At 46.0% G+C, this 23,209-nt stretch overlaps 1 protein-coding gene across 2 annotated transcripts in view; it reads left to right on the top strand.

Moving 5' to 3' along the window:
• The window catches only part of UNC13B (unc-13 homolog B), a 285,289-nt gene that overhangs the window by 103,001 nt on the left and 159,079 nt on the right, over positions 1 to 23,209 (top strand). For both annotated transcript variants that reach the window (XM_061612817.1, XM_061612815.1), the window contains exon 8: positions 22,096 to 22,318. In XM_061612817.1, the coding sequence (XP_061468801.1) occupies positions 22,096 to 22,318 (223 nt within the window). The remainder of the gene's footprint in view (positions 1 to 22,095; positions 22,319 to 23,209) is intronic.

Below are 23,209 nucleotides of genomic sequence, written 5' to 3'. Positions count from 1 at the left end.
AAGGGATTTTCTCCTACCCGATGCCTCCGAGGGGCACGGGGCATCCTTTTAACCAGCAAAACAGCAACCACAGAGTATTTGAGACACCAAAGATGCTCTGTGGCTTTTTTCTCTAGATGTATAAATAAACATGGGCTACTGTGCCAAACAGGGCACACTCCTGATCCAATAGGAAGAATTAAGAGGGTGCCCTATTCTGCAGAGTCAGGAGTTCTGAAAATTGTTGCTCCCAGTTGAACTGGATTCAGCTGTGGTCCTCATTCATGTGCCCAGATGCTCTTTTTTGGCTCAACCACTAACAAAATGACATACAGTAGGGCCCCACTCATACAGCGGGTTACGTTCCGGACCTCCGCCTAAAAGCGAAACCCGCTGAAAAGCGGAACTCATTCAATAGAATGACACCCGATGCCCAAAAAATGCCATCAATGCGGAACAAGTGCCGTATGAGTGGGGCCTTACTCTAATTGAAAGCTGCCGTATTAGCGGAACGCCGCAAAGCGGGGCCCTACTGTAGCACTTTCGTATTTCATTCTATACAGGCGGGCCCCACTTATACGGCAGGTTCCGTTCCGGACCCCCGCTGTAAAGCAGAAATCACCGTAAAGCGGAACCCCATTGAGTATAATGGGGCGTGTCGTGTGAAAATGCCGCAAAATCGGCAAAATCAGCTTTAAAACGGGGAATGAAAGCTGCCACATTAGCGGAACGTTGGTAAGCGAAGCGCCGGGAAGCGGGGCCCTACTGTATGTAATTTGCTCCTAATAAACTAAACAGCCTTCCCCCTTTTACACCCACCCTGCCCATGTTGCAAATTTTGGGTGAAGGCTGAGTTTTTCATATGTTGCCCAAATGTGCCATGAAGAGCAGCTGGAAGAAAATGGCATGGGGTGACTTTGCTTTCTTCCCCTGCCACATTCCTCTGCGTAGGAACCTGTCCCTTTCCCAGCAGATGGATCCCCAAATGCCTGGGGCCAGCCAGCCTGGCAGCCAGCCTGGCCTTTGCTGCCTTCAGCTTGCTCTTTTAAAAGTCACATCTGTGTATGGCATTCAGCATTGTGACAGGCCTGCGCTCCTCCTACTCTTAAACCTCGCATAGCAGTGAGAGGTTTTCATATAGAATAAAGATCTAGCAACAGAGCAGGCTTTTTGCAAGAGGTTATATAACCTCCCATCTCACCCTCAAAGCTGATTCACCTTGTACCATGTGTGGATTGCTGAAGTCCTATGAGGAGTGGCATTTGCATTGGTTTATGTGTCTCGCCGCATTCCGTCTCTCTCTTGTGCGCTGTCTGGTGTCAGTTTCTCTGCTAACGTGCACAGTTGTCCCTTTGGATATATCCCAAGTAGCCTGCTCTGCTGAGTTGGGGTGGGGACACATTGCTGGCTTAACATGCAGTCACCCCTGTTGTTTGAATCCAGGTACACACAACGTTACCCACAATCCACTGGGCTTCTTCTGAAATACTGTGTTTTGAATGAATGAATGAATCTTTATTTTTACCCCGCCCTTTTCCCAAAACTGGAACTCAGGGCGGCTTACAAATAAAAACTACACATAGGTAAAAAACATACAAAAATACACAATTAAAATAGAATTAAATGATTCGTGACATTAAAACCATGAAACATACACTTAAGATACTAAGACAATTTAAAACATTAAGAATAGGACCATGGAACAATACAGCAGAGCTTTTGTGTTTTGATGCAGTATAAACAGAACACGCTTTGCTCCAACTTTATACTTTTTGACTGGCAAATCCCAGTTGTGGAAACATTTCCTGGGGGTGGTCCTACATGCCTGATACCTGCAGGGTGTATGTGTGTGTGCAGCAGAGGATCTTCTCACCTCCCACCTGCTGCCAGTCCTTTCAGTCCTACCCATGTTTACTGAGAAGTAAGCTGCATTTAATTCAGTGGGTTAGGATTGTCCTCGTTCATTTTGAAACAAGAGACTGTGAGGAGTGGATCAGTGCACATCTCTGCCAATCAGTTTCTGTAAATAAGAAGGGGAGGGATCTCACTCACTTATCATAGAATCGTAGAGTTGGAAGGGGCCTATGAGGCCATCAAGTCCAACCCCCGCTCAGTGTAGGAATTCAACTTAAAGCACACCCAACAGGTGCTTGTCCAGCTGCCTCTTAAGGCCTCCAGTGTTGGAGAACCCACCACCTCCCTAGGTCATTGGTTCCATTGTCATACCGCTCTAACAGTTAGGAAGTTTTTCCTGACATTCAGCTGAAATCTGACTTCCTGTAACCTGAGCCCATTATTCCATGTCCTGCACTCTGGGATTATTGAGAAGAGATTGATACCGGCAAGGCCAGCCCTCTTTCCTGTGAACACACAAGGTCAAGGGTTCTTGCCTTCTCTCTTTATGTATATCTACTCAGACTCCTTATATGTTCAACATTAGTTCACCTAAGCTCACAGGTTTCCAACAGCAGTGATAAAAAAAGTAGGCAAATATAGTTAGAGACGCTGCCCAAGGATTCTTGGGTCTTCGGAGGTACCAGAAGTTTTCTGTTTGGGAGTCAGACTTCAGAATAGCCTTATAATATGTGCTATTTATTCATATCTTGCACACTCAGCTATTAAAATGCATTCTACATAGCCTTAGCCATCATAGCAGAAATAGAAAATAAGAATGCAAATCAGCAAGTAAGTGATTTATTTATTTATTTGTTTCATTTTTAAACCGCCCATAGAACATAAGAACATAAGAAGAGCCTGCTGGATCAGGCCAGTGGCCCATCTAGTCCAGCATCCTGTTCTCACAGTGGCCAACCAGGTGCCTGGGGGAAGCCCACAAGCAGGACCCGAGTGCAAGAACACTCTCCCCTCCTGAGGCTTCCGGCAACTGGTTTTCAGAAGCATGCTGCCTCTGACTAGGGTGGCACAGCACAGCCATCACGGCTAGTAGCCATTGATAGCCCTGTCCTCCATGAATTTGTCTAATCTTCTTTTAAAGCCATCCAAGCTGGTGGCCATTACTGCATCTTGTGGGAGCAAATTCCATAGTTTAACTATGCGCTGAGTAAAGAAGTACTTCCTTTTGTCTGTCCTGAATCTTCCAACATTCAGCTTCTTTGAATGTCCACGAGTTCTAGTATTCTGAGAGAGGGAGAAGAACTTTTCTCTATCCACTTTCTCAATGCCATGCATAATTTTATACACTTCTATCATGTCTCCTCTGACCCGCCTTTTCTCTAAACTAAAAAGCCCCAAATGCTGCAACCTTTCCTCGTAAGGGAGTCGCTCCATCCCCTTGATCATTCTGGTTGCCCTCTTCTGAACCTTTTCCAACTCTATAATATCCTTTTTGAGATGAGGCGACCAGAACTGTACACAGTATTCCAAATGCGGCCGCACCATAGATTTATACAACGGCATTATGATATCGGCTGTCTTATTTTCAATACCTTTCCTAATTATTGCTAGCATGGAATCTGCCTTTTTCACAGCTGCCACACACTGGGTCGACATTTTCATCGTGCTGTCCACTACAACCCCGAGGTCTCTCTCCTGGTCGGTCACCGCCAGTTCAGACCCCATGAGCGTATATGTGAAATGAAGATTTTTTGCTCCAATATGCATAATTTTACACTTGTTTATATTGAATTGCATTTGCCATTTTTCCGACCATTCACTCAGTTTGGAGAGGTCTTTTTGGAGCTCTTCGCAATCCCTTTTTGTTTTAACAACCCTGAACAATTTAGTGTCGTCAGCAAACTTGGCCACTTCACTGCTCACTCCTAATTCTAGGTCATTAATGAACAAGTTGAAAAGTACAGGTCCCAATACCGATCCTTGAGGGACTCCACTTTCTACAGCCCTCCATTGGGAGAACTGTCCGTTGATTCCTACTCTCTGCTTTCTGCTTCTTAACCAATTCCTTATCCACAAGAGGACCTCTCCTCTTATTCCATGACTGCTAAGCTTCCTCAGAAGCCTTTGGTGAGGTACCTTGTCAAACGCTTTTTGAAAGTCTAAGTACACTATGTCCACTGGATCATCTCTATCTATATGCTTGTTGACACTCTCAAAGAATTCTAATAGGTTACTGAGACAGGACTTTCCCTTGCAGAAGCCATGTTGGCTCTGCTTCAGCAAGGCTTGTTCTTCTATGTGCTTAGTTAATCTAGCTTTAATCATACTTTCTACCAGTTTTCCAGGGACAGAAGTTAAGCTAACTGGCCTGTAATTTCCGGGATCCCCTCTGGATCCCTTTTTGAAGATTGGCGTTACATTTGCCACTTTCCAGTCCTCAGGCACGGAGGAGGACCCAAGGGACAAGTTACATATTTTAGTTAGCAGATCAGCAATTTCACATTTGAGTTCTTTGAGAACTCTCGGGTGGATGCCATCCGGGCCCGGTGATTTGTCAGTTTTTATATTGTCCATTAAGCTTAGAACTTCCTCTCTCGTTACCACTATTTGTCTCAGTTCCTCAGAATCCCTTCCTGCAAATGTTAGTTCAGGTTCAGGGATCTGCCCTATATCTTCCACTGTGAAGACAGATGCAAGGAATTCATTTAGCTTCTCTGCAATCTCCTTATCGTTCTTTAGTACACCTTTGACTCCCTTATCATCCAAGGGTCCAATTGTCTCCCTAGATGGTCTCCTGCTTTGAATGTATTTATAGAATTTTTTGTTGTTGGTTTTTATGTTCTTAGCAATGTGCTCCTCAAATTCTTTTTTAGCATCCCTTATTGTCTTCTTGCATTTCTTTTGCCAGAGTTTGTGTTCTTTTTTATTTTCTTCATTCGGACAAGACTTCCATTTTTTGAAGGAAGACTTTTTGCCTCTAAGAGCTTCCTTGACTTTGCTCGTTAACCATGCTGGCATCTTCTTGGCCCTGGCGGTACCTTTTCTGATCTGCGGTATGCACTCCAGTTGAGCTTCTAATATAGTGTTTTTAAACAACTTCCAAGCATTTTCGAGTGATGTGACCCTCTGGACTTTGTTTTTCAGCTTTTTTTTTACCAATCCCCTCATTTTTGTGAAGTTTCCTCTTTTGAAGTCAAATGTGACCGTGTTGGATTTTCTTGGCAATTGGCCATTTACATGTATGTTTAATTTAATAGCACTGTGGTCACTGCTCCCAATCTGTTCAACAACACTTACATCTCACACCAGGTCCCGGTCCCCACTGAGGATTAAGTCCAGGGTTGCCGTCCCTCTGGTCGGTTCCATGACCAACTGGTCTAGGGCATAGTCATTTAGAATATCTAGAAACTTTGCTTCTTTGTCATGACTGGAACACATATGCGCCCAGTCTATGTCCGGGTAGTTGAAGTCACCCATTACGACCACATTTCCTAGTTTGGATGCTTCCTCAATTTCATATCTCATCTCAAGGTCTCCCTGAGCATTTTGATCAGGGGGACGATAGATCGTTCCCAGTATTAAGTCCCTCCTGGGGCATGGTATCACCACCCACAACGATTCTGTGGAGGAGTCTGCCTCTTTTGGGGTTTCGAGCTTGCTGGATTCAATGCCTTCTTTCACGTATAGAGCGACTCCGCCACCAATACGTCCTTCCCTGTCCTTCCGATATAGTTTATATCCAGGGATAACTGTATCCCACTGGTTTTCTCCATTCCACCAGGTCTCCGTTATGCTCACTATATCAATGCTCTCCTCTAAGACCAAGCACTCCAGTTCTCCCATCTTGGTTCGGAGGCTCCTAGCATTAGCGTACAGGCACTTGTAAGCAGTGTCTCTCTTCAAGTGTCTTTGGCACTTGTGGTTAGGCCTGTGGTAATTTTGCTCTTCTGAATTTATATCCTGTGCCCCTGCTCTCACAATGCCTACTTCTAGGCCTACCCCTTTTAAAATTTCATCATTTCTTTGGTTTTTATCCCAGGGGGGAGGTGTGTTCCAAACCGGACCTTTCTCAGCTCCTGTCGGGTTTCCCCCCTCAGTCAGTTTAAAAGCTGCTCTGCCACCTTTTTAATTTTAAGTGCCAGCAGTCTGGTTCCATTCTGGTTCAAGTGGAGCCCGTCCCTTTTGTACAGGCCCGGCTTGTCCCAAAATGTTCCCCAGTTCCTAACAAATCCGAACCCTTCCACCCGACACCATCGTCTCATCCACGCATTGAGACTGCGAAGCTGGGCCTGTCTGGCTGGTCCTGCGCGTGGAACCGGTAGCATTTCAGAGAAAGCCACCTTGGAGGTCCTGGCTTTCAGCATCCTACCTAGCAACCTAAATTTTGCTTCCAGGACCTCACGGCTGCATTTCCCCATGTCGTTGGTGCCAACGTGCACAACGACCACTGACTCTTTCCCAGCACTGTCTACCAAACTATCTAAACGACGGGCGATATCCGCAACCTTTGCACCAGGCAGGCAAAACACCTTGCGGTCTACACGCCCATCACCCCACTGTCTATGTTCCTAATGATCGAATCACCCACTACAAGGATCCCTCCACCCCCTGGAGATATATCCTCGGCACGAGAGGATTGCTGCTCATCCCCCAAGGAATGGGTCCCTTCTAAGGGATCGTTTCCCTCTTCCTCAGCTGGATGCTCTCCTTCCCCGAGACCATCGTTCTCCATGATAGCAGGAGAGCTATCATCGTTGGAGTGGGACACAGCTATAACGTCCCTGAAGGCCTCCTCCACACACCTCTCTGCCTCTCTCAGCTTTTCCAGGTCCGCCACCTTGGCCTCAAGGAAATGAAGTCGTTCCCGGAGAGCCAGGAGCTCATTGCACCGAGAGCATACCCACGACTTCTGTCCAACAGGCAGATAGTCGTACATGCTGCAGGCGGTGCAAAACACTGGAAAGCCCCCACACCCCTGCTGGCTTCTTACCTGCATAGTTTTGTTTAAGGTTTATTACGTCAATGGGTTGGAGACTGCAGTTTAGTTGAGGTCAGGGAACAGACGGGCAGAGTGGGGGGCCCTGGCCTCCTCGCCCTGCTGCCAAACTCGCTCTGCTGCTTAACTCGCTCTGCTGCTTAACTCGCCTTGACGCTTTGTCAGCTGGGGCCTTGACGCTTCGTCAGCTGGGGCTCCCTCTAGCTCGTGGAGCAGGCCCATAGCGAGTAGCTCTCTGGGCGGTGTACAAAAGATTAAAAATACAGAAATACAAAATATCACAATAAATAAACAGTAAACAAAGAGATTTAAAATTGTAACATTAAACGCATTAAAATGCCTGGGAGCATAGCCAGGTCTTAACCTGGCGCCGAAAAGATAGAAGCGTCGGCGCCAGGTGTACTTCTTTGGGGAGGCTATTCCACAGTTCGGGGGCCACTACAGAAAAGGCCCTAGATCGAGTAACTGTCCTCTGGGCTTCCCGATGGGTTGGTACCCATAGGAGGGCCTTAGATGCTGAGCGAAGTGACCAGGTCGGTTCATAGCGGGAGGCGTTCCACAAGATACTGCGGTCCCACGCCGTGTAAGGCTTTATAGGTCAAAACCAGCACCTTGAATCTGGCTCGGAAGCAAATAGGTAGCCAGTGCAAATGGGCCAGAACAGGTGTTATATGCGCTGACCGGCTGGTCCTCGTCAGCAGTCTGGCTGCTGCGTTTTGCGCTAGCTGAAGCTTCCGAACTGTCTTCAAGGGCAGCCCTACGTAGAGCGCATTACAGTAATCCAACCTAGAAGTTACCAGAGCATGAACAACTGAGGCGAGGTCATCCCTGTCCAGATAGGGGCGTAGCTGGGCTACCAACCGAAGGTGGTAGAACGCATTCCTTGCCACCGAGGCCACTTGCGCCTCAAGAGACAAGGAAGGATCGAAAAGCACCCCCAGACTACGAACCTGTTCCTTCAAGGGGAGTGTAACCCCATCTAGAACAGGGTAAACATCCACCATCTGAACAGGGAAGGCATTCACCAACAGTGTCTCGGTCTTGTCTGGATTGAGTCTCAGTTTATTAGCTCTCATCCAGTCCATTATCGCGGTCAGGCAACGGTTCAGCACATCAACGGTCTCACCTGTGGAAGGTGAAAAGGAGAAGTAGAGCTGCGTGTCATCAGCGTACTGATGGCAACGCACTCCAAAACTCCTGATGACGGCACCCAGAGGCTGCATGTAGATGTTAAAAAGCATGGGGGACAAAACCGACCCCTGAGGGACTCCACAATGGAGAGTCCAAGGTGTCGAGCAGTGTTCCCCAAGTACTACCTTCTGGCGACGATCCGCCAAGTAGGAGCGGAACCACTGCCAAGCAGTGCCTCCAACTCCCAACTCTGCGAGTCTCCCCAGAAGGATACCATGGTCGATGGTATCAAACGCCGCTGAGAGATCAAGGAGAATCAACAGAGTCACACTCCCTCTGTCCCTCTCCCGACAAAGGTCATCATACAGGGCGACCAAGGCTGTTTCAGTGCCAAAACCAGGCCTAAAACCAGATTGAAACGGATCCAGATAATCGGTCTCATCCAAGAGCACCTGGAGTTGACCGGCGACCACCCGCTCCAGAACCTTGCTTTATAACATCAAAGTTTAAGACCTTGAAGGTACAGCTTACTTACTTAGGTTGCAATGGATGGAAGGATTGAGTTAAGCTCAAAATCTTGTTACAGAGCCAAAGGTACAAAGAACATGGAAATACATCTCACCAATCACATGACATAGATGGCATGTCACTCCTGAATTCTTTGATGAGCACTGAACATAGTGGGACTTGGATTTTTATACATTTCCTTATCAGAGGGTTTCTTTCCGCATGCTTCATCACCTGCTGTCTCTCTGTGCTGCCTCTACATGCCATCTGCCAGAGACAGCAAGTTTGACTAGCTAACCCTTTCGTCGACAACTAGTCAGCTTAACCAGCTGTGCCTCTGTGGTGGTTCTGGTTGCAATATCTCTTGCAGACTCACCCCAGAACAGAACACCTTAAATGGTATTCCTGCAGCTGCTTCTACTGATATTAGAAGCTATCAGATGTTTACAGATATGATGAAGTGTGGGCTGCCTTCCCAGACACCTTATCTCCCTGCTCTCTGCTGCTACACTCTCGTAGAAACTCACTGCTTTACACAGGAGGGAGGGCAGAGAAACCGTTTTTCAAAAAAACTTTTTGCTCTTTTGTAATACATGTACTAAAAAATAAGCAACTACGTACCAATATCAACACCAACAATAAGTACTTTTTAAACCTATATGGGATCAAGCCCATTACAAGATCCTGGCCCCCCTCTGTGTGACAACCTTTCAAGTACTTGAAGAGTACTATCATATTTTCCCTCAGTTTTCTCTTCTCAAGATTAAACAACAGTGCCAACACCTGGAGAAATACAAGAAGGTGATTTCGAGGAGGAGGGTTGAAAGCTCCACCCACGGGAGTTGGGGTGGGTGAAGGAGTGGGAAAACTGGGTACAGATAGGGACACTGGAGACCCCACTGGGATTTGCAAAATCGAATTGAAACGCAGTGAGAAAGAACAGCCTCTCTGTGCTCTAAGCCCCTAATGTGTCCCTACGCCTGGAGAGGATGGTTAATTCTTGTAGGTGAACAAACCCAAAGCAAGAGTCTTGATTGCCTTGAAAGGCTTCTGCAGTTAAAATCGCCCTTATTAGTTGTGTGCATCCTGGGGATCCCAGATGGCACAGTGCCTGTCTGATAAGACTCCACTGCACAAGGCCTAAAGCGGTGTGGCCCTATCAGCATCTTCTGTTCCTGCTCTTTCCCCCCTTCTTTGAGGAGTGGACAGGTTTCCTTTCATACTACTCAGTCAAGTCCCAGCAGTGTATGTAATAAGAAGGGAGAAGGTGTGCAACGCCCCCTCTCCATTTTCCCTGGGGATAGCAGTGCTGTGCTGTTAGTTCCCTGGAGCTGCTGAAGATGTCCCCATCCTGTTGTTTCAGAGAGAGAGAGAGAGACCATATGGGACACATGCAAAATGCCTTGGTGCAGGTACTTGGCGGCCACGGTAGACAGCCCTTTCGATCACGCCCGTTGCTGTAGAGGTGCCTTCCTTCCGGCCGCTTGCCCGCTGAGTGGCAGCTGCAGGAGGGTGCTGAGCACACCTCTGACTCTGTTTTCTAGCAAGCATCAGATTAAAAATGGGCGAGCCCCTTTGTTTCTAGAAAAGCTCTTATCGTTCAGGCAGGGTCCACTTTTGTTGGCTGTCACATTCAGACATGGTTCTTGGCATGGAGCCGCACTCATATTGATTCACGCTGTTCTCTTGTTAAAGAGAAGTTTAAAACACACGTTTACAGGGCTGTTCTCCCACTCATCCCACCTTGACATTCAATTGCCTGGATTTCAGAATGGATTTTTTTTACTTCCTAAAGGCTAATGGGGGAGTAATTAGGTTTTCAGTCTCCTTTCACATGATAAGTGTTGCTGTTGTTGGTGTTCTTTTTAAAGCCCGCCTTGCTGTGGTTTGGTGTGGTGGGAGAGCTGGTCAGTGCCTGGCCATAGAATTCTCACAACCCCTTTAAAAAGCAAACATTTCCACTCACCTTTTCATATGAGTAGAGAAAATCTTTCCCAGTAAACTTTTAAAAATCTCTTTTAAAATGCCTCTAATTGTGTTGTGAAATGTGCTTTAAAGTTTAGTTCTGAGGAGACATTTGAATATTTAAATAGAAGTTTCTTCAGCCTTTCTCCCATGAAATACTGTTCCAGCGGCCGAGGAAGTCATAGGAAGGCACACCATCTGGGGGGAGGGGGATTTCCCTTCCTGCATCTGATCTGTCTGTTATTTTGAGATTTTGTCTTCTCTGTCTAGTTCCACATCCTCTTCGTGCAAGCGCAGCTAGTGAGCTGGACAGTCAGATCTGCGGGGGCAAGGGACCCTACTTTGGACACAAACTCAGGCACAACAATGCAATAACCACGTGAACCCTGACTGTATTTTGAGACTAGAGCAATGCTTCATAACGACTCGGGATTTCCCCCCCAGCTTTGCTTGGAGTGCTTTTCCAGTCTTAAGTTGCTGTTTTGGCCTCTTACGTTCATTCTCTCTTTCTCTTTCCCAGACTCTAGATCAGTGATTCTCAAATGGTGCGCTGGGGCACACTGGTGCGCCGCAAGAGGTGGTTAGGTGTGCCGTGAAGATTATGAAAGTATATTAATATTAAGTTATTTTTATTCATAGTTTAAAATACATTAATATATTTTTAATTTTGTACACGAAGTGCGCCAGAAAGTTTTTATATATTTTACAGTGCACCGTGAACCAAAAAAGTTTGAGAACCACTGCTCTAGATGGTAGATCTGTTGTGAAGTGCCATTGTATGATGTCAGCCCCTGGGCCTTCCAAACTGTATGCATGAATACCAAGTTTTCTTGCAAAATGGAGCATGCCTCATTCCCCTTCCCACAGGTTTCCCCTTTTCTGTCTTCCCCAGACCTTGTTAGTTCTTTGGAGTTGCTTGAGTGAAACTATTCATACACACGAGTGCTGGGGCAAGGGCAGATAGGTCTTGGACTCATGCGCAATGCTGCTGGATAAAACAAAGGGTGGCGAAAACACAGACTTGTTCTTTCTATAATTTATTAGCGATTCTTCTGTTGGAGGACAGTGCTTCAAAGCAAGAATGGAGACATTTCTAAAATACCAAACATCAGTATTGGTTTCTTGCCTTGAAAATGGTGCATCTCCCAAGCTGTTCTGGCAAGTTGTTGCTCTGACGTGCCTGAGAAATGAAAATGCTGTTTTGGCCCCAGTGTGGTTTCTCATGCAGCATCACCCTGTACAGATAAGAGCCTCACTCGTCCATCAGGCCCCTTGGAGTAGAGCTTGGAATGCCCTTATGACCCTCACATGGCCGTTCCACTTAGGAGACTCCCACTCCCACTGTGACTGGCTTTCATGTCCATGGAACATTGAGCCCTTCTCAGTGAGACAGTGTCTTGGAACAGCACCCCCAAGGGTGGCCTTCCCCCGTGCTGCCCCCGCTTTACAATTATGATCATGTGTTTTCTTCCAATTGGTTTTCAACGTTCTCAAATATTTAATTAATTAATTAAAACACTTGTACATTGCTTTGATGTTTTAAAACCCCAAAGTGGTGTACAAAAATAAAAAGCATTCATTGCATAATAAAGCAATATAATATCATAATATTATTTATTTTTAGTTAGTTAGATTTATATCCCGTCCTTCCTCCCAGCAGGAGCCCAGGGCAGCAAACAAAAGCACTAAAAACACTCTAAAACATCATAAAAACAGACTTGAAAATATATCAGAACAAAACATCCTTAAAAACATTTTAAAAGCTTTAATTTTTTTTTAAAAAGCCTAAAAACATATTAAAAAGCTGGTCACCGACCGTAACAATAAAGATGGTCTCTACTTAAAAGGCTTGTTGAAAGAGGAATAAAATGCAGTCCCATAGGTGCAGAGTGACTAGTGATATATATGGCCAATATCACTAATCTGAAAATGTTTAGGTGATCAGAAAAGAGTTTAGCATACAATGAAAACATAACATTATTGGCATATTTCCAAGGGGAGAGCATTCCACACGAAAGATGCCACCATACTAAAAAAAACCCTATTCCAGGTGGCTGCAAGATGGATTTCAAGAGCATGAGATGCTACTAGGAGGGTCTCTCCTGATGATTTGGGTGACTACTGGCAGGTGCGCAAGGGAGAAGGCAGTCTTTCATTCTGGGAACAGGTAATCTGCTCCCAAGTTGTTTAGGGCTTCATGCACTAATAACAAAACCTTAAACTCGGCCTAGTAGCATATTGACAGCCAGTGCATGTCCTTTAACAGGAGTATTGAATGCTGGTGATAGGTTGCTCCACTCAGCAACGTAGCATTTTGCGCCAACTGCAGCTTCCAGAACCAGCCTTAAGGACACCCTCACATACAGGGCATGGCAGTACTCCAGTGTTGAGATCCCACAATTGTACCCCAAAGTAGCTCAAAGATTCACTGGAACAAGAGCTGCACGCTAAGGGTGGTTCAGTAAAGTGAATTTGATCCTTTGAAACTGCCACAAGAGCATTTGAGTGCTTCCTTCATTGATGTGGAGTTTCTAAAAGCTCCTGGGGATCGTAAATGCAGAAGAAGAAGAAGCATGTCTGGGAATGCTGTGTGCAACGTTGGTGTATTTCCTACTTGGCTGTGGCTGCCCCAGAAGGAAAGAGGCTCTAGTGCCTGGCAGAGTCTTCTCTGCACTTTAAAGCAGTTTAGTGTTAGCAGTGAAAATAACCTCTCTGGAGTAGCTCATCCAGTTAGAGACAGTTTCCTAGAAAACCCAATGGATACATAATAATCTCCTATGCACAACCCATGGGACTGAGCGGGGCACAAGAGGATTATGTTCCTCCAGGGAAAATGCCCTAGAACTGTGGCCGAGCACTCTGACTAACATCCCAGGATTGCCTCTCCTCCGCCTAAGATAGTTATTTTCATTACTGTCTCAACTGCTGTTGTACAAAGCCCTATGCAGCTTGGGACCAGGATACTTGAAAGATCATCTCACCCCTTATATACCCAGGTGAGGGCCCCCTGCAGATACCATCTTGCCCGGAGGTCCCTTCCGCACAACATAGGAAGCGGACCTTTACTGTAGTGGCACCGACCCTTTATTTATTTATTGTACTTATATAACGCCCCATAGCTGAAGCTCTCTGGGCGGTTTACAGTAACTAAAAATATTAAAACAAATATACAAATTTAAAAACACATATTTTAAAAACAATTTAAAACACAATTAACAATTTAAAACACATGCTAAAATGCCTGGGAGAAGAGGAAAGTCTTGACCTGGTGCCGAAAAGGTAACAGTGTTGGCGCCAGGCGCACCTCGTCAAGAAGATCATAATTTGGGGGCCACCACTGAGAAGGCCCTCTCATTTGGAATTCCCTCCTCTTAAATATTAGATAGGCACCATCTCTGTTATCTTTTCAGCACCTGCTGAAAACTTTCCTCTTTCAACAGGCCTTTTAAGTAGAGGCATTATCCCAGTCTGTGTCTGTGTTGGAATTGCTTTTAAAGATGTTTTTAAAGCTTTTTTTAAAAAAGATGTTTTTAAAGATACTTTTTATTGTTATTTATTTATTATTTGATTTATATCCCGCCCTTCCTCCCAGTAGGAGCCCAGGGCGGCAAACAAAAGCACTAAAACCACTTTAAAACATAAAAACAGGCCTTAAAATACATTAAAACAAACAACTTTAAAAACATTTTTTAAAAAGCTTTAAAAACATCTTAAATAAAAAGGGTTAAAAAACACATTGTTTAGGAAAAAAGTTTACTTTTTTAAAAACATATTAAAAAGCAATTCCAACACAGACGCAGACTGGGATAGGTCTTGAACTTAAAAGGCTTGTTGAAAGAGGAAAGTCTTCAATAGGCACCGAAAAGATAAGAGAGATGGCGCCTGCCTAATATTTAAGGGGAGGGATTTCCACAGGGCAGGTGCTGCCACACTAAAGGTCCGTTCCCTGCGTTGTGAGGAATGGACCTCCTGATAAGATGGTATCTGCAGGAGGCCCTCACCTGCAGAGCTCAGTGATTGACTGGGTGTATAAGAGGTAAAATGGTCTTTCAGGTATCCTGGTCCCAAGCTGTATAGGGCTTTGTACACCAAAACTAGAACCTTGAACTTGGCCCGGTAGCAAATGGGAAGCCAGTGCAATTCTTTCAGCAGCGGGGTGAAATGTTGGTGATACCCTGCCCCAGTGAGCAGTCTCGCCACTGCATTTTGCACCAGCTGCAATTTCGGGACCAACCTCAAGGGTAGCCCCACATAGAGCGCATTACAGTAACCCAGCCTGGAGGTTACCAGTGTGTGGACAACAGTGGTTAGGCTATCCCGGTCCAGTAACGGCTGCAGCTGTCTTATCAGCCGAAGCTGGTAAAAGGCACTCCTACCCACTGAGGTCACCTGGACCTCTAGCGACAAAGATGGATCCAGGAGCACCCCAGACTACAAACCTGCTCTTTCAGAGGGAGTACGACCCCATCCAAAGCAGGCAACTGACCAATTATCCGAACTCAGGAACCACCAACCCACAGTGCCTCCGTCTTGCTAGGATTCAGACTCAGTTCATTGGCCCTCATCCACCCCACCACCGAGTCCAGGCACGGGTCCAGGGCTTGTACGGCCTCTCCCAATTCAGATGTTATGGAGAAATAGAGCTGGGTATCGTCAGCATACTGCTGACACCTCACCCCAAAGCTCCTGATGACTGCTCCCAAGGGCTTCATATAGATATTAAACAGCATGGGGAACAGGATGGTACCCTGCAGCACCCCACAGCACAACTGCCAGGGGGCCAAAAGACAGTCACCCAATGCTATTCTCTGAAAATGACCCTGGAGATTGGATTGGAACCTCTCTAAAACAGTGCCTCTGATACCTATCATTTGATCATTAGGAACATAGACAGTGGGGTGTGTGATGGGCGTGTAGACCGCAAGGTGTTTTGCCTGCCTGGTGCAAAGGTTGCGGATATCGCCCGTCGTTTAGATAGTTTGGTAGACAGTGCTGGGGAGGAGTCAGTGGTCGTGGTGCACGTTGGCACCAACGACATGGGGAAATGCAGACGTGAGGTCCTGGAAGCAAAATTTAGGTTGCTAGGTAGGATGCTGAAAGCCAGGACCTCCAAGGTGGCTTTCTCTGAAATGCTACCGGTTCCACACGCAGGACCAGCCAGACAGGCCCAGCTTCGCAGTCTCAATGCGTGGATGAGACGATGGTGTCGGGTGGAAGGGTTTGGGTTTGTTAGGCACTGGGGAACATTTTGGGACAAGCTGGGCCTGTACAAAAGGGACGGGCTCCACTTGAACCAGAATGGAACCAGACTGCTGGCACTTAAAATTAAAAAGGTGGCAGAGCAGCTTTTAAACTGACTGAGGGGGGAAACCCGACAGGAGCTGAGGAAGGTCCGGTTCGGAATAAACCTCCCCGCTGGGATAAAAACCAAAGAAATGATGAAATTTTAAAAGGGGTAGGCCTAGAAGTAGGCATTGTGAGAGCAGGGGCACAGGATATAAATTCAGAAGAGCAAAATTACCACAGGCCAAACCACAAGTGCCAAAGGCACTTGGAGAGAGACACTGCTTACAAGTGCCTGTACGCTAATGCTAGGAGCCTCCGAACCAAGATGGGAGAACTGGAGTGCTTGGTCTTAGAGGAGAGCATTGATATAGTGAGCATAATGGAGACCTGGTGGAATGGAGAAAACCAGTGGGATACGGTTATCCCTGGATATAAACTATATCGGAAGGACAGGGAAGGATGTATTGGTGGCAGAGTCGCTCTATACGTGAAAGAAGGCATTGAATCCAGCAAGCTTGAAACCCCAAAAGAGGCAGACTCCTCCACAGAATCGTTGTGGGTGGTGATACCATGCCCCAGGAGGGACTTAATACTGGGAACGATCTATCGTCCCCCTGATCAAAATGCTCAGGGAGACCTTGAGATGAGATATGAAATTGAGGAAGCATCCAAACTAGGAAATGTGGTCGTAATGGGTGACTTCAACTACCCGGACATAGACTGGGCGCATATGTGTTCCAGTCATGACAAAGAAGCAAAGTTTCTAGATATTCTAAATGACTATTCCCTAGACCAGTTGGTCATGGAACCGACCAGAGGGACGGCAACCCTGGACTTAATCCTCAGTGGGGACCGGGACCTGGTGTGAGACGTAAGTGTTGTCGAACTGATTGGGAGCAGTGACCACAGTGCTATTAAATTAAACATACATGTAACTGGCCAATTGCCAAAATCCAACACGGTCACGTTTGACTTCAAAAGAGGAAACTTCACAAAAATGAGGGGATTGGTAAAAAGAAAGCTGAAAAACAAAGTCCAGAGGGTCACATCACTCGAAAATGCTTGGAAGTTGTTTAAAAACACTATATTAGAAGCTCAACTGGAGTGCATATCGCAGATCAGAAAAGGTACCGCCAGGGCCAAGAAGATGCCAGCATGGTTAACCAGCAAAGTCAAGGAAGCTCTTAGAGGCAAAAAGTCTTCCTTCAGAAAATGGAAGTCTTGTCCGAATGAAGAAAATAAAAAAGAACACAAACTCTGGCAAAAGAAATGCAAGAAGACAATAAGGGATGCTAAAAAAGAATTTGAGGAGCACATTGCTAAGAACATAAAAACCAACAACAAAAAATTCTATCAATACATTCAAAGCAGGAGACCATCTAGGGAGGCGATTGGACCCTTGGATGATAAGGGAGTCCAAGGTGTACTAAAGAACAATCAGGAGATTGCAGAGAAGCTAAATGAATTCTTTGCATCTGTCTTCACAGTGGAAGATATAGGGCAGATCCCTGAACCTGAACTAACATTTGCAGGAAGGGATTCTGAGGAACTGAGACAATAGTGGTAACGAGAGAGGAAGTTCTAGGCTTAATGGACAATATAAAAACTGACAAATCACCGGGCCCGGATGGCATCCACCCGAGAGTTCTCAAAGAACTCAAATGTGAAATTGCTGATCTGCTAACTAAAATATGTAACTTGTCCCTTGGGTCCTCCTCCGTGCCTGAGGACTGGAAAGTGGCAAATGTAACGCCAATCTTCAAAAAGGGATCCAGAGGGGATCCCGGAAATTACAGGCCAGTTAGCTTAACTTCTGTCCCTGGAAAACTGGTAGAAAGTATAATTAAAGCTAGATTAACTAAGCACATAGAAGAACAAGCCTTGCTGAAGCAGAGCCAGCATGGCTTCTGCAAGGGAAGTCCTGTCTCAGTAACCTATTAGAATTCTTTGAGAGTGTCAACAAGCATATAGATAGAGGTGATCCAGTGGACATAGTGTACTTAGACTTTCAAAAAGCGTTTGACAAGGTACCTCACCAAAGGCTTCTGAGGAAGCTTAGCCATCATGGAATAAGAGGAGAGGTCCTCTTGTAGATAAGGAATTGGTTAAGAAGCAGAAAGCAGAGAGTAGGAATCAACGGACAGTTCTCCCAATGGAGGGCTGTAGAAAGTGGAGTCCCTCAAGGATCGGTATTAGGACCTGTACTTTTCAACTTGTTCATTAATGACCTAGAATTAGGAGTGAGCAGTGAAGTGGCCAAGTTTGCTGATGACACTAAATTGTTCAGGGTTGTTAAAACAAAAAGGGATTGCGAAGAGCTCCAAAAAGACCTCTCCAAACTGAGTGAATGGGCGGAAAAATGGCAAATGCAATTCAATATAAACAAGTGTAAAATTATGCATATTGGAGCAAAAAATCTTAATTTTACATATACGCTCATGGGGTCTGAACTGGCGGTGACCGACCAGGAGAGAGACCTCGGGGTTGTAGTGGACAGCACGATGAAAATGTCGACCCAGTGTGCGGCAGCTGTGAAAAAGGCAAATTCCATGCTAGCGATAATTAGGAAAGGTACTGAAAATAAAACAGCCGAGATCATAATGCCGTTGTTTAAATGTATGGTGCGGCCGCATTTGGAATACTGTGTACAGTTCTGGTCGCCTCATCTCAAAAAGGATATTATAGAGTTGGAAAAGGTTCAGAAGAGGGCAACCAGAATGATCAAGGGGATGGAGCGACTCCCTTACGAGGAAAGGTTGCAGCATTTGGGGCTTTTTAGTTTAGAGAAAAGGCGGGTCAGAGGAGACATGATAGAAGCGTATAAAATTATGCATGGCATTGAGAAAGTGGATAGAGAAAAGTGTTTCTCCCTCTCTCATAATACTAGAACTCGTGGACATTCAAAGAAGCTGAATGTTGGAAGATTCAGGACAGACAAAAGGAAGTACTTCTTTACTCAGCGCATAGTTAAACTATGGAATTTGCTCCCACAAGACGCAGTAATGGCCACCAGCTTGAATGGCTTTAAAAGAAGATTAGACAAATTCATGGAGGACAGGGCTATAAATGGCTACTAGCCGTGATGGCTGTGCTCTGCCACCCTAGTCAGAGGCAGCATGCTTCTGAAAACCAGTTGCCGGAAGCCTCAGGAGGGGAGAGTGTTCTTGCACTCGGGTCCTGCTTGCGGGCTTCCCCCAGGCACCTGGTTGGCCACTGTGAGAACAGGATGTTGGACTAGATGGGCCACTGGCCTGATCCAGCAGGCTCTTCTCATGTTCTTATGTTCTATCTCACCAAGTCGGTCCAGAAGGATACCATAGTCAATGGTATCAAAAGCTGCTGAGAGATCAAGTAAGAATAACAGGGTCGCACTTCCCCTGTCCTTCTCCTGATAAAGGTCATCCATCAGGGCAACCAAGGCCGATTCAGTCCCATAAGCAGGCCTGAACCCAGACTGGGATGGGTCAAGATAATCTGTTTCATCCAAGAGTACTTGCAATTGCTGCACCACAACCCTCTCCATCACCTTCTCTAAGAAGGGGATATTTGCAACTGGTCAGTGGTTGTCACAAACCAATGGGTCCAGGGTGGGCTTTTTCAGGAGTGGTTGGATCACCACCTCTTTCAAGGCGCCTGGAACCACTCCCTCCTGCAGTGATGCGTTGACCACACCCTGGATCCACTGGATCAAACCCTGTCAACAAGCTTTCATAAGCCAAGAAGGGCAAGGGTCGAGAGGACATGTTGCTGGCCGCATCATCGCAAGCACCTTGTCCAGGTCATCAGGCCACATCAACTGAAACTGTTCCCAAAAGGTTGCAGCAGACGTTGCACTGGACACCTCACTGGGGACTGCAGCAGATGTGGAGGGGACATTAAGACTGCTACGGAGGGGAGCAACTTTACCCTCAAAGTGCCTTGCAAACAATTCACAGTGGGCCTCCGAAGGGTCTAAAACTCCATTTCCTGGAGTTGATGTCAACAGGCCCATGACAATACGGAAAAGCTCCACTGGAAGGCTACTTGAGGATGCGATGGAGGCAGAGAAGTGGGCCTTCTTTGCCGCCCTCACCGCCACACAGTAGGCACGGTTATGATGTTTTACTCATGCCCAATCAGCCTCAGAGCACGTCTTTCACCACTTGCACTCTAGCCGTAGTCCAGCCTGTTTCATTGTCCTTAGCTCACTGGGGGCAACCATGTCAAGAGCCCAGCGCGCCTCGCTGTTCCACAGCATGACAAGGGCTTCAACAGGGTCACCTGCTCTATCTACTGGGAACTCCCCCAGGGCATTCAGGAATCCAGTGGATTCCATTAGTCTCCGGGGGCGGGCCATCTTAATCTGTCCACCACCCCTGCAGGGATGGATCGGAGCCATAAGTCTAAACTTCACCAGGAAGTGATCTGACCATGACAATGGGGTGACATCCACCACCCCCCTATTTCCAGACCACCCCTTCCTCCATCTGGAGCAAAAACCACATCAAGGGTGTTTTAATATATTTTAAGTCTGTTTTTAAGATGTTTTAGAGTGTTTTTAGTGTTTTTGTTTGCCACCCTGGGAGGAAGGGCGGGTTATAATTGTAATAAATAAATAATAATGAGGAAATCAAAGTTGAGAGCCATGTCCTGCCATGGATTCTCTGTCGCTCTAACAAAACAACCACTGCTGAAGCACAAAATGGAACAAGGAACTCTTTGGACTTGCGGTTGGCGGTCTCATTTTGGGATACCATCCCTTCCGTATACATTGGGAAGCATCCTCAAGGGGCTACTCTGTCCTGTCACGTTGGCTCCCTGCTGTGGGAAATGTGGTTTTTGGAGGCAAGTTTTCTCTTTTTTAAAGAAGAAAAAAAAGATAATTGCTCTTCATTTATTTATATTCCACCAAGCATTCCAGATAAGCACCTTTGTATGAATCCAAAGTTTTAGTGTACTGAAATTAGCCCTTTCCCCCAATGGATGAACAAGAACAGTTCCACTCAAGGCAGTTTAAAAAGCGGAAGATTACGTCACTTCCGGCATGGACAATCAAATTACTTCAGAGGAGTTGAAAATCTGTTTGAAGTTTGTTCCCACTTAAGGGTGCTTTATATTCTGGTTTTACGTCTTTATTTGGGTGGATGTTAGAATTTTGCTTTATGTTAGTGAGAGGAGGGGAAACAGTTTTGTTTTGTTTTGTTTTTTAGAAACAAATCCTTTATTAAATCAGCAGAAGAGAGTCTGGAACCAAACGTGTTGTAGGAAGCAGAGCCTTACTCTGTTTCTGGTGGACAGTTTCTGTCCGGAATTTCCAGAAGTTTATTATGAGTGAAGCAGGGAGCCTGTTGGTCATATCACACAGATTCTGGAAGATGGCAGTGTGCACCCTGGTTTAGATAACGACCTCTTCAGACAGTGCTTGTGTTTGATTGTCCTCCCTCAGTAACCTGGTGGTGGTTGTAGTGAGTGCTTTGATGTTACATAGTGACTTTCCTACAGTTCATCTTTTGAGCTATGCAGATGCTGGTGGGCCTCTTCAAGTTTCTCAGTTAGCCAACCAAAAACGAAAAAAATGCTCAAGAAACCTCAATAATCCTAGGCAGAGCATGAGAACTGGCAAGAAGAATGTGCCAGAATATACTGTTCGTTTGTTCTCATGCGCCCGCATGCTTTCTTCTCTTCCCTCCACCCCCACAAATTCCCTGGAGTGGTTGGATCTGCCTTTCAAGATAGAGTTTCCTTCCTTTCCCCTTGGGCAATGTTAACTTGAGTTGTCCTTTGTGTCAATGGACTCCTTCCAAAATATCCCTTGTGTGTCCAGTTAACAACATTGCAAAGGCATTTCTTACTGTACAATCACAGATGCTCAGACACTGCGTTTGCCTTCCTTCCTGACCTTGCCACTGCCTTTTGCTGCCACTTCCTCCCCATCACTGGTCAGAGAAGTGCTGCGATATTTGAGGTCCCAGTTGGGGGGGGGGTGGAAGAGAGGGAGGAAATGCCGGAGTTCTGCCTGCAACACTGTGGAGGGGAAGGCAGGCAGGCAGTGGGAAAAAGCTGGTTGTTCTTTAAATTCCTTCTCTACTTTCTCCTGTGAGCCCTTAAACCAGGTAGATAGAGTGGCACCCCTCCACTCTTCCACCTGGAATAAAGCCAGCCTTTTGGTATAAATGTATTTTGGGAGGTGTCATAGAAAAACTTTTCAAAAGCCTCTTTTGTGATGGTTGAGCAGCTAAATCTGTGCAGCTTCCCTAGGAAGCCCAGAAAGTCTTGTCCCAGGTGCTGCTTCACCGTCTCTCTAAGACAAGTAAGCTGACTTGAAAGGTGCCCTCCTTCCTTCCACGTGTCCCTGTCTTGGACCAGGACCGGCTGCTCACACATCTTCTGTCTTGTAGCTTTTGAAGACCATGATAGTGCTGTGGATGACAGAGACAGCGACTACCGCAGCGAGACCAGCAGCAGCATCCCTCCGCCGTACCACACCACCTCGCAGCCCAATGCTTCAGTGCACCAGTTCCCTGTCGCTTCCCGTCTGCAGCAACAGGGCATCTCCCGAGAGTGCTGCGTGGAGTCTCTGCATGGCTATGATTTGGATTACCATGAACGGACGGCTGTCAGGTAGGTCCCCCTTTGTAGCCAGCGTGTGCTTCTCTCTCTTGCCCCCAGAGAAACTCACGTTAAACTAACAACTTTCTGTGACTTCAGAATATCTTGTGATCAGATAATATGAAGTGATTCTGCTCCTCTGCAGTTCCTGTGAATGTTAAGAAAACCGGTCAGAATGCTGTCCTGGTGCCAAACTGTGCAATCGCATCACATGGAATAATTTAAGACTTGCTTTAGTAACTTGACCGTCCCATCTTTGCTTTCCTTTTAAAAATAATATTCAAGGTATGGCATTCTGGGAACTATGAGCCACAGACCAAAGATGCAGGACCCCAACTGCATATTTATATTAATGAAATAGGCAATTAAAAATACAAGAACGCTGTTGAAATGATACACACACTCATTTCACGAATGAAATGGCTTAGACCCTAATGAACTCCAGAAAGCTCATGGAAGGAAAAATTCTTGTCCCTTGCAGCCACTTATGACCTTCGAAACGTCTCTCTGTGGGTTGGGACGTGGGGGGGCTGCTGGAGGGAGAAGGGAACCTTCCCTTCCCTGAACATCCTTAAGTAGAACCTACCTTAGGATCCAGGCAATTAGGTACAGCATTCAGTAAAACAATATGAAAGTGCAGAATGGTACAGTTGTAAGGAACAAACAAACAACTCTCATCACTATGCATATATCAATAACCAATCCATTTAACCAGAGTCTGGATAATGTCTTATTTCCAAAACCACTTTGCCGATAATGTTTGTGCTTCAAAACATTCCTCCCTACCACATATAATATTACTTTTTCTTGTGGGACCCATTCCCATCTGGACGTCTGAGGAATGTACCAGTGGCTGCCGACTTATTGTGAATTGGAAGCAGATTTGCTTTTCCTGCTTTGGAA

This window comes from Rhineura floridana, chromosome 1, assembly GCF_030035675.1.
Source record: "Rhineura floridana isolate rRhiFlo1 chromosome 1, rRhiFlo1.hap2, whole genome shotgun sequence".
Taxonomy (NCBI): Eukaryota; Metazoa; Chordata; class Lepidosauria; order Squamata; family Rhineuridae; genus Rhineura; species Rhineura floridana.
Note: the sequence above shows the minus strand (reverse complement) of the source record. Positions and strands in the feature narration are given on the sequence as shown.